The sequence below is a fragment of the Lampris incognitus genome, chromosome 3, assembly GCF_029633865.1.
Source record: "Lampris incognitus isolate fLamInc1 chromosome 3, fLamInc1.hap2, whole genome shotgun sequence".
In the NCBI taxonomy this organism is placed as follows: domain Eukaryota; kingdom Metazoa; phylum Chordata; class Actinopteri; order Lampriformes; family Lampridae; genus Lampris; species Lampris incognitus.
In genome coordinates, this window is record NC_079213.1 from 83,994,262 (window position 1) to 84,009,835 (window position 15,574).

Genomic DNA, 15,574 nt, shown 5'->3' on the forward strand with positions numbered 1-15,574 from the left:
TTGGGACAGTATTGATTCTAGGGACCCTCTCTAACTTCATTGATTTGATCCAGTGGTCTCCAGCCATGTTCCATTGAGAGCCAAGCACATATCTGGGTTTTTGTTGTCCATACACCAGTCAGTCGTACCGTGCACCATACACCGTACACCAATCAGTACACTAATGACTCCACTGATTAACATACCTCCAATCAGAGCAGTGGGACTAATCAATGAAATAAGTCGGTATAGCGTTTGGCTGGAAGGAATACTCGCAGGCTCATGGCTCTTTCATGGTACATGGTTGGAAATCACTACACTAGCTGGCATTTGGTGGTAGTGTCATCAAAATAATGATGATAATAATAATGATATAATAACGTCATTAATAGATATAAATGATAATAATCCATCCATCCATTATCCAAACCGCTTATCCTGCTCTCAGGGTCGCGAGGATGTTGGAGCCTAACCCAGCAGTCATTGGGCGGCAGGTAGGGAGACACCCTGGACAGGCCTCCAGGCCATCACAGGGCCAACACACACATACATTCACATATATGTATTTAAAATATAATTATATATAATAAAAATATATATAATATTTGATAAATGATAATAATTATAATTCCTGTAGCACCTTTAAACAAATATATGAAAGTAAATATGTACACTCTATAACAAACCATTTTAAAGAATTCTTAAAACTCCCTTTTATTAACTTTTTTTTTCTTCTAAATTTATTCCTGATTTTTCCCTTTTTCTCCCAATTTAGTGGCCAATCGCTCCCTATTCTAGTTCAAACACCCACCCTCGTACTGTATGCATTCGCCAACTGCATCTCTCCGGCCGGCAGTCTCGAAGGAGACGCCTCGCCGCTTCCTTGACAAGGCGAATCCAGGCCGAACCACTGCTTTTTCCGACGCACATGACGAACACAAGCCGACTCCACCCCCCTGCCGAAGACAGCGTTGCCAATTATTGCTGCTTCATCGAATCAAGCCATAGTCGGATCTGACGAGACCGAGGCGCGAACGCCGGTCCCCAGTGGGCAACTGCATCGACGCAAAGCTGATGCTTAGACCGCTACACCACCATGAACCCTCCTTTTATTAACTTTTAACATTGATTGTGCTCTTAAGTGAGAGCAAAATGCGAATGGTAGGTTAACTTGTTTGTAGTCTCATTTTGTAGATTTTTCCGAATCAACCTGAATGGTCTTGCAGCACTTAATAAGTTTACGTAAAGGGCTATAAACATGTAGTTGTAATGTATTTCATTTCTTTCTGCAACACTCTTAAATCTAAGTACCACCTAAAAAAAGTGAACTCCCATATTCACATTTGGATGTGATGAAGTTTAGTGATTTGATATAGTCTTGCCAGGGGGGCAACAAAGCGCTGGTCACACAGAGCCGTGACAGCATACAATAGATTTTACAGTGGAATCTTCCAGAATGTAAGAGGTGCTAATCACAGAGGTTGTTTATACCTGGCATTAACATGCATCTTGGGTGATCCCATTACAGGTGGACAGCTCTAGGTATGTCAGTTCACAACTGGCATTAGAATCACAGAATGTTGAATCAGTTCATCTGGACACAACGTTTACTGAGAGAGACATGTCTCATGACTCATCTAAATGACCGCTTTAGTCTAAACTGATTGCAGGTATCCCCACCCTTATAAACAATAGAGTGGCATAACAACCGAAATCAACGATTGGTTTCATATGCAGATTGCCGTGAGCATTAACTAGAGTTACAATGGCCATGTGTACTATTCACAGAGGATTGGGGAATGGTTGCAATCACAGCATTCTAAGATGGCGACAGATGTACTCTTAAACCCCCCCCCCCCCAATTCAGGGATGGTCATTCCCTCTTAACATAGATGGCCTCTTTGACTCCCCATTCAAACCAGCATTCCTCCCTATCAAGGATATGCACATCCTTATCCCTGAAGGAGTGGCCACTGCCTGTAGATGGGTGTAGACTGCGGAGTCCTAGCCTATTCATTTAGTGCTCCTGTGTTGTGCCGTTCATATGGCCCACGTCTGTTCAGTTTTCCCAATGTACAAGTCACAAGTCACTACAATCCTTCTGGCACTTAAAAGTGTGCTCTGTTTGTGCCAGGGGACCTGATCCTTGAGGTGGACCAATTTCTGGTGCAGCGTGTTTTGGGGTGTGAAAGGAACTGATACGCTGTGTTTGGAAAATATGCATCTCAGCTGTTCCGACACTCCTGCCACAAACGGAGTCACCACTGGTTTATGCTTAGGCAGCTGTTGTCCTTCTCCTGTCTTCGATCAGCAGGTGCACTGTTTGGGCATCTTCCATGCTTTGACAAACGCCTAGTTAGGATAACCACACTTAACCAGGCCCTGTTTAATGTGGGATTTCTCCCCTTCCCCGGCCACTGTGTCAGTGGAGCGTTGTTAGCTCAGTGGTTCAGCGTCCTGATGACTCCTGGTTTGTGATCCAGTGGATGATGAGAGTCAAACCTTAAGTACTGATCAGTATGTGTAGGTTTACAGTAAACCTCAACAATCAAACTTCCCCCATCACCAATTGCAATTTGGCAGTCTAAGAAGGCTAACCTGTCATTTCTCACATCCTCCCCGGTGAACTTGATGTGGTTTTTCACCAAGTTAATGTGGTACATCCTGAGATTTAATGTTAATCCAGGTTTCATCCACAAATCTGAACCAATGGCTAGGTGGTGTCCCTGGATAGGACATCAGAGCCCTCTTTTCCACTTCCTCCTTATACAAGTTGGCCACTACAGGTGAAACTGGGTAACCCATAGCACACCCATGCCTCTGCCTACAGTACTGCCTCCTATATATGAAGTACATGTACAGAAGACATGCTTTCAGGAGCATACACGCTTTCAGGAGCAGACACACTTGGTCAGTGTTAAGGGTGGTCCTATTGCTCAGGGTGGGGTCGTTTTGTAATTTCACGGAATACCTCCACTGCTTCATCAACAGTAACACACTTGAAGAAAGACTTAACATCATGAGAGCCCATTGTTTCATCCCTCCATAATGATGTCCCTCACCTTATCTACAAAATCCATAGTGTTCTCAAATGCGATGTTCATTACTGCCTACCAACAGGTTAAGAATAGATACCAGAAAATTAGAGATGTTATAGGTCACTGAGTTAGTCATACCAACAATAGGCCATAATGGCACATCCTGTTTATGTATCTAAACCCTTTGTACACCAAAATTAGCGTGTATAAGCAGGTTTTTTAAACACGGGTAAACCTGCCAAAAATAGGCAATTGACACCTTTCACAGTGCCAGCAGGCCCGGGTCTGACTGCCAGCAGACGAGTTTGCCTTTCTTTTTTTTCTTCTGTAGCATCATCTTTGACGTCATGACATTTGTGATTTCACGAACGTGCCAGAAAAGTAAACAGTAGAAAGCAGTGTGGAAGCCAGAGAGACGGTGGTTAACGTTACTTTTTTATATCTCGTACTTCAGTCTCTCTTTCAAACCATACAAACTCAACGCAGACTGAACGATGTTTGAACACTGCTTGAACGAAGACACTGTACCCACAAACAATACATGTTTTTCCTCAGTTGCTGGTGTGATTTTATGATGCGTGGACAATGGCGCTACATCATCGCGCAAATTAGCGTGTCCACCCGGGTGTCGCGTTTACATCAGTGCCAATCGGAGGTGAAGTCGATAAATACCCGTGATTACTGCAGAGTCGTTTGACCTGGGAGTGAATGCCAATTGTACCCTTTTATAGTGGGTTAGTTGGCCAGTGTGATTAGGTAACCCATACAGACTAGGTGTAGCATCTCCTGGGTATAATCTGTGGTACAAAATTCTGTCAGTAGCATTGTCCTGTTCTAACAGCGTCTTATCACCTTTTTCTTGTACCCACTGCCTGGATCTCGTTTCAGGGACTCATAAGTATTTATACGTCTTTAGAATGCGTCTCCACATGTGTCTTGAGTGACCACTTGCGGTTGGATTTCACTTCCCCGTTCTAGTATATGCAAATAAACATGTACATCACTGTGGTAGAGGGTATGGTTTAGCTTCGGCTGCAAACGGAGAGAGGGAGCATGGCTTGCAGGAGAGCAGTCCACCAGCTCATGCGAGTGATCGAATGAAAGACTGTCCGCCTTCATCTCGAACCCCCCCCCCCCCCCCCCGTGCCACATGTCACAATCACATTAATAAACATGTAAACACAGAAACGTGAGGAGTCGAAGCAACAGGCATTTAGCAAAATGAGACATCCTTGCTCACTCAAGCCTCGTTTTAATGTGCTGTCAAGTAGCATGACATATTTCACATCTGTAAGTTACTACTGTCAAATTATGTGGTCATACAAAATTTAAAGTGCCCTTACTGTACCATATATCAACTGTACTTCTTTTCTTTTATTTCCATCCCACTTTGTTGTGAAGCACAACAGGTTTTTAAAAAAGTGCTGTGTAAATAAGTGTTATTATTCTGATGACGATGCAGATCTGTCTGAAAGCCTTCAGACCTCTGACCTGATATATGGCATTTAAGAAATAGTCTATGCATAAATAGTTTCACATTATTACAATGGCATGGACACAGCAAATGCATGTTGCGCCAGATAGAGACAAATAATCTGATGCAGAAAATCAAGTGAGGGAACTAAGAGCATCAGGCTCCGATTATTTGCCTTCTTTAATTTTATAATAATAATAATCGTTACATTTATATAGCACTTTTCTAGACACCCAAAGTGCTTCACATTGAAGGGGGTAACTCATTTCAACCACCACCAATGTGTAGCACCCACCTGGGTGATGCACAGCAGCCATTTTGCACCAGACCGCTCACCACACATCAGCTTGGGGTGGAGAGAGAGAAATTATTGAGCCAATTACATGGGGGGATGATTAGGTAGCCAGATGGAGGGAGACAGGTTGGGAATTTTGCCAGGACACCAGGGAACCCCCCACTCTTTGTGATAAGTGCCATGGGATCTTTAATGACCACAGTGAGTCAGGACCTTGGTTTAACATCTCATCCGAAGGACGGCATCTCCTACAGCACAGTGTCCCCGTCACTGCATTGGGGCATTGGGATTTGACATTTGTTGTTTTTATTAAGAACAGAGGGAAGACTGCGCCCTACTGGCCCACCAACACCACTTTCGGCAGCAACTCAGTTTTCCTGGGAGGTCTCCCATCCAAGTACTAGCCAAGCCCATACCTGCTTAGCTTCCATCATTTTGGCAGAGCCAGGGTACATGTTGATATGGCTGTTGGCCAGATTTTGTGCTCAAAATACACAGCAAAAGTTGAAACTCATTCTTAACCCTGTCAGGCTCGACCTGAACACATCGGTTTAGGCACAGGTTATTTAATTCCAGTGGATTTAAGAGGGTTGGGCTCCAGGCTGCAGTGGATAAATTAACTTGAACCTGAAGTTGAAGTTAAACTTCAATGTGCAAGTGGGCGGGGGCTCTTCCACAGTTGTGGGTCTGATATGTGTCAGAAATTACAGATGAGTTAAGGAAAAAACTAACCAAATCCAGTGGAGGTTTTGGTGACCGCCTAGTCAACTGACGTCCTCTGCGTAGGCAGACGATGTCAGTTGACTAGACAGTCCTTCAATGCAGCCTGGAACACGTGCGTTTACACTTCAAATGCGATTTGGACAAATGTGTCCCAGGCCACCTCCAAACGTGGCCTGAACGATTAGATTTCAAGATGCCTTGAGGATGCACGGGGTGCATTCACACTTGTACTTGTGATCGGATCATCAAAGACGCATGTTAAAGCCAGGTGTAAACAGCCTCTCAGAGAACAATTGTTTTGTTTTTGTTTTTTTTGTTTTTTTTTTGTGGTTGCAAGTTTTATCACTGTTATGGTAGGATGGTAGTTTCTATGGCAACCTCTTCCCCCTCTCCGCTGTGGCGTGCAAAGAGACTGATTCTCCGTGCACGCTGTCAGAAGACACGGCTGTCTCGCTGTGCCCACAGCTGAACTGATAAGCGTTTTTCCCCATAGAATGGAACAAATGATGTCATTTACACCCTCCTTAACACAGTCTGCCTCACACATGCTAAGATCCTCTTATGGACCTATACATGGATTCCTTAAGTTACCTGTTGTGTGTGTGCGCGCACATGCATGTGTGTGTGTGTGTGTGTGTGTGTGTGTGTGTGTGTGTGTGTGTGTGTGTGTGTGTGTGCGCGCACACGCAAATACACTTAATGCATCTCAGGAAATTCCCCTTGTGTGTATTTATGTGTATGCGTGCGCTTAAGACAAGACATCTAGTTCTGTTTCTATTTTAAATCTGCCAGGGATAGCATCACTTCTTTCCGAAGACATTTGTTTTGTTTTAACAGTTAGGTGGGAAAAGGGCCTTTTCAAGAGACTGTCACGTTTTTTTTAAACAAATTTTTGAAATCGCTGAAAAAATGTTCACCTATTAATGGATTTTTTAAATATTTATTTAAGCAGAACCAGCTTTTAAGCCTTGATGCACAATTTATTGACATTTAAAAAAAAATAGTGATGGCGCTTTCACTACTGACAAACACTTGATAAAGCTGGGGTAGGCAGTTTTCTGTATAAGGCACAAAAAAAAGAAAAGAAAAAAATACCAGGTTTTGAACACACAGCTCTCCTCCTACAGCTCTCTCCCCTCCCCTCTCTGTGCTAAGCCCCTCCCACCAGACCAGCATGGGCATATAATTCAAATGTGTACAACTGGGAAATGTCAAAGCGAGGCTGCGGGAAACTTGTACCGTAGTTGATAATCTGTCCATGTAAAAAAAAAAAATGTCCAGCAAATTTCTTCCAGTAATACCGTTCATGTGAAGCAGCCATTTTGAGTTGGTCTTAGCAACACTCGTGAAACTTGTTGATAATCTATCTGTGTAAAAATGTTTTTTTTTTCAGTTAATCTTTTAGATACACTAATATTGTTCATTTGAAGCAGCCATTTCGAGTTGGTCTTGTAGATTTTTGAAAAATAAAACACTTGTGTGGAGGGCTCGTAGAGAAGGGAGAACTTGTCAACACAACCACAAGCAACCGGTGGGGCAGGGCGGATGCGAATTGATAAAAGTGCACACACGTCTGTATTTGTACAACAGCCAGTAGAAATGCCCTCTCTCTGAAATGATGGAAGGTAGACAGGCAGGTAGGCCATCCGATTGGACGGGCTTATTACTTAGTATTGTTATTATTATTATTATTACTATTCCCATTATTATATTTTTGTCAGAGCATTTTATTTGATTGCTGTCAGGATGTAAAGACATTTTCAACAAATGTAAAAAATGCTTCTACAATAAATTGCCTACCCTAGATTTAAAGGCTTTGTTGATGTTGCCATCTTTTGAAATGAGTGTTGAATCCAGATCAGGGCTAAATATAGGTGGCTGTACTAATGAATCAGACTGTATGAGGCAGTGAGTCATATAGGAGGATATACCATGGTGTCGCTGTATCAGTAATGCACATATCCAGACTGTAGGACCAGCCGTCTGCAGGAGAAGGCTGATGAGTCACCATGACCAGCCCCCAACTAGTAGATATGCCCAGATAGGATGATAATAATTTATCTTTCTGTTTGATGGAATGCTTTCTATGAAACATTACTGTTGGATGATGTCTGTATGGGATTTCTGTTAATGTCTAGTCCATCTGTTAGGAGTGCATTGTCTTCTATTCTTTCTCCCGACACCAAGTCTTGATGGCTGTCCCCCCCCCCCCTTTTTGTCTTTTTAACACTGGTTTGCGTGTGATGACTCAGTGTTGGCTCCTCAGACAATGCTGTTTTCCTTCGTTTGGCTGCTCCCATTAGGGGTTGCCACAGTGTATCATCCGTTTCCATGTTGTCCTGTCCTCTGGATCTTTGTCTGTTACGCCAATCACATGCATGTCTTCCCTCACCACATCCGTAAACCTCCTCTTTGGCCTTCCTCTTTTCCTCTTCCCTGGCAGCTCCATCTTCAGCATCCTTCCCCCAATATACCCAGCATCTCTCTTCTGCACATGTCCAAACCATCTCAATCTCACCTCTCTTGCTTTGTCTCCAAATCGTCCAACCTGAACTGCCCTAATATACTCATTCATAATCCTACCATCTTTGTCACCCCCGAAAAAAATCTTTGCATCTTCAACTCTGCCACCTCCAGCTCCACTTCTTGTCTTTTCGTCATTGCCACTGTCTCCAAACCATACAACATAGGTAGTCTCACTACCATCTTGTAAACCATCCCTTTCACTTTTGCTGGTACCCTTCTCTTGCAAATCCCCCCCCCCCCTTTTCTCCCCAATTGTATCTGGCCAATTACCCCATTCTTCCGAGCCATCCTGGTCGCTGCTCCATCCCCTATGCCAATGCGGGGAGGGCGGCAGACTACCACATGCCTCCTCCGATACATGTGGCGTCACCAGCTGCTTCTTTTCACCTGACAGTGAGGAGTTTTGCCAGGGGGACGTAGTGCATGGGAAGCTCATGCTATTCCCCCCAGTTCCCCCTCCCCCCTGAACAGGCACCTCGACTGACCAGAGGAGGTGCTAGTGCTGCAACCAGGACACATACCCACATCTGGCTTCCCACCCGCAGACACGGCCAATTGTGTCTGTAGGGACGCCCGACCACGCCGGAGGTAACACAGGGATTTGAACTAACAATCCCCTGTTGGTAGGCAACGGAATAGACCACCATGCCACCCAGACACCAGCAAATCACTCTTGATACTCTTCTACACCCACTCTACCCTGCCTGCACTCTCTTCTTTACCTCACGCATATGTATTCCATCTTGTTCCTACTGACTTTCATTCCTCTTCTCTGCTGTGCATACCGCCACCTCTCCAAGCTCTCCTCAACCTGCTCCCTACTCTGACTACAGATCACAATGTCATCCGCGAACGTCATAGTCCACAGAGACTCCTGCCTGATCTCGTCTGTTAACCTATCACCATTGCAAACAAGAAAGGGTTCAGAGCCAATCGTTGATGTAATCCCACCTCCACCTAGAATTCATCCATCATTCTTCCCGCACACCTCACCACTGTCACACTGCTCTCGTATACATATCCTGCACCACACTTCTGCCACTCCTGACTTCCTCATATAATACCACACCTCCTCTCTTGGCACCCCGTCATATTCTTTCTCTAAATCCACAAAGACACAATGTGACTCCTTCTTCACCAACAACATTCTCAAAGCAAACACTGCATCTGTAGTGCTCTTTGGTGGCATGAAGCCATACTGCTGCTCACCAATCATCACCTCTACTCTTAACCTAGCTTCCACTACTCTTTCCCATATATCTATCTGTAGACGCTCTTGGTCTTTTAATTTCAAGTCAGCTAGCAGTTTTAGCAAAATGCTTTTAGCGGCTCTTGTTAGTAATACCCTTAATCAGAAGGATCTCTCTGTAAATTATTTATTGGATAATTTTAATAGAACTTGTCAGACGATCCTTGATGACATTGCCCCTATCAAAGTTAAACGAGTCAAGCATAACGCCCTCCCTTGGCGTAATGACCATACAAGAGACCTAAAGAGGCAATGCAGAAAAGTTGAGAGAAAATGGAAGAATGACATATTTAAGGTATCTCTTGATATACCAAAAAAGTTTGATGCTGGCTTATCCGAATGCAGTTAAGGAAGCAAGGCATTCCTACTTCTCCAATTTGATTGCTGGTAAGTGCCACAACCCCAGGGTTTTATTTCAAGCAATAAATTCAGTGCTTAGCTCCCCTCCTAGCCAGTCTTTGGAAGCATCCACTGAAAAATGCGAGCACTTTGTCCACCACTTCATTAATAAAATAGATGACATCAGGCTCCACTTTACACCTGTGATGAGAAATCTCCCCATCTGCACTGAATCCTCTGCCAGTTTGATTAATTTCAAACACATTTCTCTGTTAGACTAAGAGGGGTTAATCTCTCACTTACAAGTCTTCCACCTGTCAATTTGACACCATCCCCACTAGGTTTCTGAAAGAGGTATTTCAGACAGTCGGCCCGCAAATTCTCTCCATTATCAACTGCTGACTACCGCTTTGTTCCCATCTAGTTTTAAACATGCAATAAATAGTCCCACCTCTCCTGAAGTCCAGTCTTGGCCCTCTTGTTTTAAGTAATTTTAGACCAATTTCAAATTTACCTTTTTTATCTAAAATCTTAGAAAAGTCTGTTGCTTCTGAACTAATTGCACACATGAATAGTTGTAGCATCTTTGAGCAATGTCGAGCAGGATTCCGTGCCCACCACAGCACAGAAACAGCTCTTATTAAAGTTAACCAATGACTTACTGCTCACAGCTGACTCTGGTGCTTGTTCAATTTTAATCCTGCTAGACTTTACTTCAACTTTTGATACGGTCGACCATGACATCCTTTTAACTTCCCTGGAAAACTATGTAGGCATTAAGGACTCTGATCTTACCTATCCAACAGATCTTTCTCTGTTGTAATGGGAGAATTCTCTTCATCCCCAGCCCCCCTTGCATGTGGTGTTCCCCTGGGGTCAATTCTCAGTCCAATATTATTTTCCATTTACATGATTCCCTTGGGTCAGATCATCTGCAATCATAATATTAATTTTCGTTAATATTATTTAATTATGTCTCGCTTGCTGGTAGTGACAGACAAAATTCCCCATGTTATGGCTTGTCTCTTGATATTAAATGCTGGATATCACAAAACGTCCTCCAGCTCAACGAGTCCAAATCTGAGGTCCTTTTATTCAGTCTCCCTAACCCAGGGGTGGGCAGTCTTATCCAGAAAGGGCTGATGTAGATGCAGGTTTTTGTTCCAACCAAGCAGTTACACACCTGATCCCACTAATCAACCAGTAGCATCTTTGCTGAGGAACTTGATTAGGAGACACAGGTGTGTAACTGCTTAGTTGGAACAAAGACCTGCACCCACACTGGCCCTTTCTGGATAAGATTGCCCACCCCTGCCCTAACCTGACTGACAACCTGAAAAATAATCTTGGGAACCTGTCAGCCAATTTCAAGCAGTCCGCCTGTAATTTGGGTGTATTCTTTGACTCTGAGCTCTGCTTTGACACACAAATCACCAAGGTAGTACAGTCATGCTTTCTCCACATCATTAACATCACAAAAATTAAAAATGATCTATCTCAAATGGGCATTGAAAAAGTCATCCAGTCTCAATTATTGTAATTCTCTTTATTTAGGGCTCAGTCAAAAGTCCATCTGTCACCTCCAGCTTGTCCAAAACACAGCAGCCAGACTGTTAACCAATTCTAAGAGACAAAACAATAGCACTCCCATTCTTACAATGCTTCACTGGCTACCTGTTAGGCATAAGATTGATTTTAAAATTTTACTAGTTACTTTTAAAGCCCTACATGGCCTTGCTCCTACCAAATCACAGATTTACTCACACCCCATGAGCCTAGCTGCTGCCTACGCTCCTCAGGTAGGACCTTATTAACTTCCCTCAGCCAGCCTCATTCCAAAAGGCGGCCGGGCATTTGTATTCGTATTTCTTATTAATGGCTAGGTTAACAGAATATGCAAATCCCTTGTGGTTTGTACGTTTGCATGTCGATATGCCCGTGCAGTTTGGTACTGTGTGTGTGTGTGTGTGTGTGTGTGTTTATAGGAGTGGATTTGATGTAAGTATGTGTATGCAAACCTGCTGTAATGAACAAAGGGCATATCCTTATCGGATACATTTACTTATTTATATCTTTTTTTCCATTTTTCTCTCTATTTACCTTGATTGTGACTATTTCCCAAGTGTTATTTGTCATGTATCTTATTAGTGGCGATTTACAAGATGTGCACTTGTTTTGTATTTGAAATAACATGTATGTCTTCCAATCTGTGAGGTGTTTTTATGACAAACCTGAGAAGGATAAGTTATTTATGAATCAATTTTGTCCTTACTTGATTTCTCCCACTGTGCTCTAGGCCTTTGATCGCTCCGAGAGCGAGGAGGTGACAGTCATCACACAGCTGGTGAGGAAGATCCTCATCATCATTTCCAGGCCGGCGCGGCTCCTCGAGTGCCTGGTGAGATGAGAAGGCTCTGTTCTCAACTGAAAATAAGATTAATTTGTGGTTCACCTTAAAGTAGTCCTGAAATAAGATTTTGATTACCTTTTTATTCTTGTTTATTACAGATGTGTGTCAAAATAATGTGAAAAGTCTTTCTTTAGAGCCAAATGCAAATTTTTTGACAATATCATACAATGATGACCCTGAGTTAGAAAGGGAGTTTCCTCATATATGAGAGGAGATCAAAACAATGATTTTCCCCCCCTTATTTGCACTGCTGATGATATAGCCCGATGCTACAACAGTGACTTCCTCAATGTGTAGTTATTTATACCTACATGACACAGGGGTGCATTCTACTACAGTTGTGAATAGCAGTATCTCAAAGAAAAATAAAGCAGTGAGTTGTACAAATGACCATACTCAAATTATTGATTGCCCTGATGGTTACATAGTTACAAAGCAAAAATTTCAGTCAGATGGACCTCCAGTTTGGCTAATGAGATTTGGGTGCCGTCAACAGGAGTTTGACCCAGAAGAGTTTTATCATTTGCTGGAGGCAGCAGAGGGTCACGCCAAGGTCGGCCAGGGCATCAAAACGGACATTCCACGATACATCATCAATCAGCTGGGTCTGACTCGGGACCTGCTTGAGGGTAATCCTCCTCTCCTCCATACAGTTAGCTCAATTTACTGGAACTTCTCACAGAGAAACACAACCAGCAATTAGAATTTGCTGTGCAGGGTGGTCTACCTTTTATTTGTCAACCAGCAAGGCTCATAAAATAAGTTTTGGTGTAGATGAGAAATTGCTCTGTCATTTCCAGGAAATAAGACAAGTTAAAAGAACAGATGAGACAATGCAAAATGCTGCAATTCCATAATGCGTAACACAAATTCACAAGATGAGGTAGCTGTGAAGTGTTGGGGTTGGGTGGAGGGAGAGTGCAGTTTTCTATACTATGACATTATGTGTGTGTGTGTGTGTTAAATATCTATAGTAATAGTTGGTGTCTCTTGTATTTCAATGTGCTCTAGACATGGTGCAGCTGGAACAGTACGAGGCCAGCCCATCACTGTCTGTGGAATCTGATGTTAATGCAGAGGTAATGCCCTGACAATGAAAATAGAATCTAATGCGATGAAACTTGAGTCAACCCCACAGGGGAAACAGGGTTATTGGAAAGAAACAAAGAACTGGGAGATAGATGATAGAGCAAGCGGAATATAGTGAAGAACTGGCATAAATACTGAATGTATTGAAAGTAAAGATTTACTATCTTGCCTGTTTTGTTATTGATGTCACAGACAAAGCTTTTGTCCAGTGAGTTATCCACAGGTGATGTGTTAGTAGAGGGTAATCTGCTTAGAGCTGATAAAAACTTTTCTGATCTCTTTGGGAAAATGAGATTGAATGCACAGCAGTGATGTTCTGTCACAACTTTTCTCTTCACAGAGGTGCCCTCAGACACTGACCCCAACCAGACGGAAATCCCAAGAGAGCGATTTTGAAACCATCAAACTCATCAGCAACGGGGCTTATGGGTAAGCAGACAAGACAAGTCTGTTCTGTTAACTGAAAAGTATTTTTTTGGTTAGTGAGGCCTGTGTTTGAAATGGCTTGTTTACACATTCTCTAAATAATTTGTCAGGATCAGATTTCTAAAAAATTAAATACTGAAACACTGTGATGGACAGGCGGCCTGTCTAGAGTCTCTCCCCGCCTGCCACTCAATGACTGCTGGGATAGGCCCCAGCATCCACGCGAACCTGAGCAGGATAAGCGGTTTGGATAATGGATGGATGGAGGGATGAAATACCGAAACACTGATGAAGTGAATTTTCTTGTTGTTGTGGATTTTCACTATACTGTTAAAACTGTGGGTTTACTGAGGGATCTGCTAAGCTTTAGATTTGGTTCTCATTAGAAACATTGCCCCAAAAAAGTTCTCTAGAGGCCCCCATATTTAAGAGGGGGCTTAAAGTACCATTTCAGTTCATAAACCCTAAATTAAAGAGGCACTAAACACTTAAATGTGTTTTTTGATCTGTAAACTGAATGATGACTGTACGGTGATGAAACACATCAATAATGGTATTAATATTGACATTTCTTACCAAATTTATAAAAATCAGCATTTCATGGGTTGAAAATGGCTCAACACATCATTACTGTTTTAAATTAGCCCTGAACCATCCAAAACTAAAACTAAACTTTGATGATCCCCGTTGGGAAATTATGCTCTGCATTTAACCCATCCCAGCTGTCGGGGGGGGGGGGGGGGGGGTCAGCCACCGTGCAGCGCCCAGGGACCAACTCCAGCCAGGGCACAGACAGAAATATTAACCCTAACACGCTTGTCTCAGTAACATGTAACAGTGTTTTGTTTGTTGTTATAAGATAAATTAAAAACATGTGCACTGAATATGAATATGACTTGGCCTGAATCCCCGCTGATCAGGATGACTGACAGAAAACATAAAAAGGGACCAATCTGGGTTGGAATTATATTACATTGTTTGAAGATCCTAAAATATAATTCCTGTCTTGCCTGAGTGGCTTCCTTTTCTTTGGATTATGACTAGTGCTGTATCTTCTCTTGTACAGATCCTTTTTTTTATAGCCATTTTATTTCTATAAGTGGCATCACCAGTGAAATGTCTCATTTGATATGTTAACTTGTCATTTAACTACCAATCAATAAAAAATTAGAATTACAAAAAAAAAATGAATGACTTGGCCTGAAAAAAAATTCAGCCGTAAGATTTTTATTATTATTTATTTATTTGCTTTAATCCCTGAGGACTTTGAAGGCCTTGTACTTGTTAAGACTGTGCAGTGAATGTGCTGGGATATGCCCCCTGCGTATTTTGACAGGGCTGTGTACCTAGTCCGCCACAAGGAGACCCGGCAACGTTTCGCCATGAAAAAGATCAACCGCCAGAACCTGGTGCTGAGGAACCAGATCCAGCAGGCATTTGTGGAGCGAGATATCCTCACCTTTGCAGAGAACCCTTTTGTCGTCTCAATGTTTTGCTCCTTTGAGACGCGACGGCACCTCTGCATGGTGATGGAATATGTAGAAGGTAATGTAACAACCTATATTTTTAGACATTTAGCTGACTCATATCAGTGACTTAAAAAGACTGTCAAAAAACTTAGATCCATAGATCTGTAGTTTTAAAGTCAGACAGTAAGGCATGTAAGTGTCACGGCCACTTTATCTTGACAATCGATGTGACAGAAACTCCTTGCCAAAGGTTGTTTGCCATAACAGACAAAGAAGACGAAAGCCATTTAGGAACATGACTGAAACCCAGGATAGCCTCTAAGTCTCATGGTATGCTGTTTTTACAAGGTGGAGACTGTGCTAACCTGCTGAAGAACATGGGCCCACTGCCTGTGGAAATGACAAGGATGTACTTTGCTGAAACTGTTCTGGCTCTTGAGTACCTTCATAACTATGGCATTGTGCACAGGGACCTCAAACCTGACAAGTAAGTACACAGATTTCCACTGCACAATCTTGTAGGTTGTTGTTGTTTTTTTTTTTTTTTTTTTGCACCT

The 15,574-nt window shown here is 42.7% G+C and overlaps 1 protein-coding gene across 1 annotated transcript in view; it reads left to right on the forward strand.

Moving 5' to 3' along the window:
- LOC130109017 (microtubule-associated serine/threonine-protein kinase 3-like) overlaps positions 1-15,574 on the forward strand; it is a 61,374-nt gene that overhangs the window by 18,677 nt on the left and 27,123 nt on the right. Inside the window, exons 8-13 of the mRNA XM_056275716.1 lie at positions 11,920-12,021; positions 12,530-12,662; positions 13,045-13,112; positions 13,463-13,551; positions 14,885-15,093; positions 15,366-15,504. Of these exons, the coding sequence (XP_056131691.1) occupies positions 11,920-12,021; positions 12,530-12,662; positions 13,045-13,112; positions 13,463-13,551; positions 14,885-15,093; positions 15,366-15,504 (740 nt within the window). The remainder of the gene's footprint in view (positions 1-11,919; positions 12,022-12,529; positions 12,663-13,044; positions 13,113-13,462; positions 13,552-14,884; positions 15,094-15,365; positions 15,505-15,574) is intronic.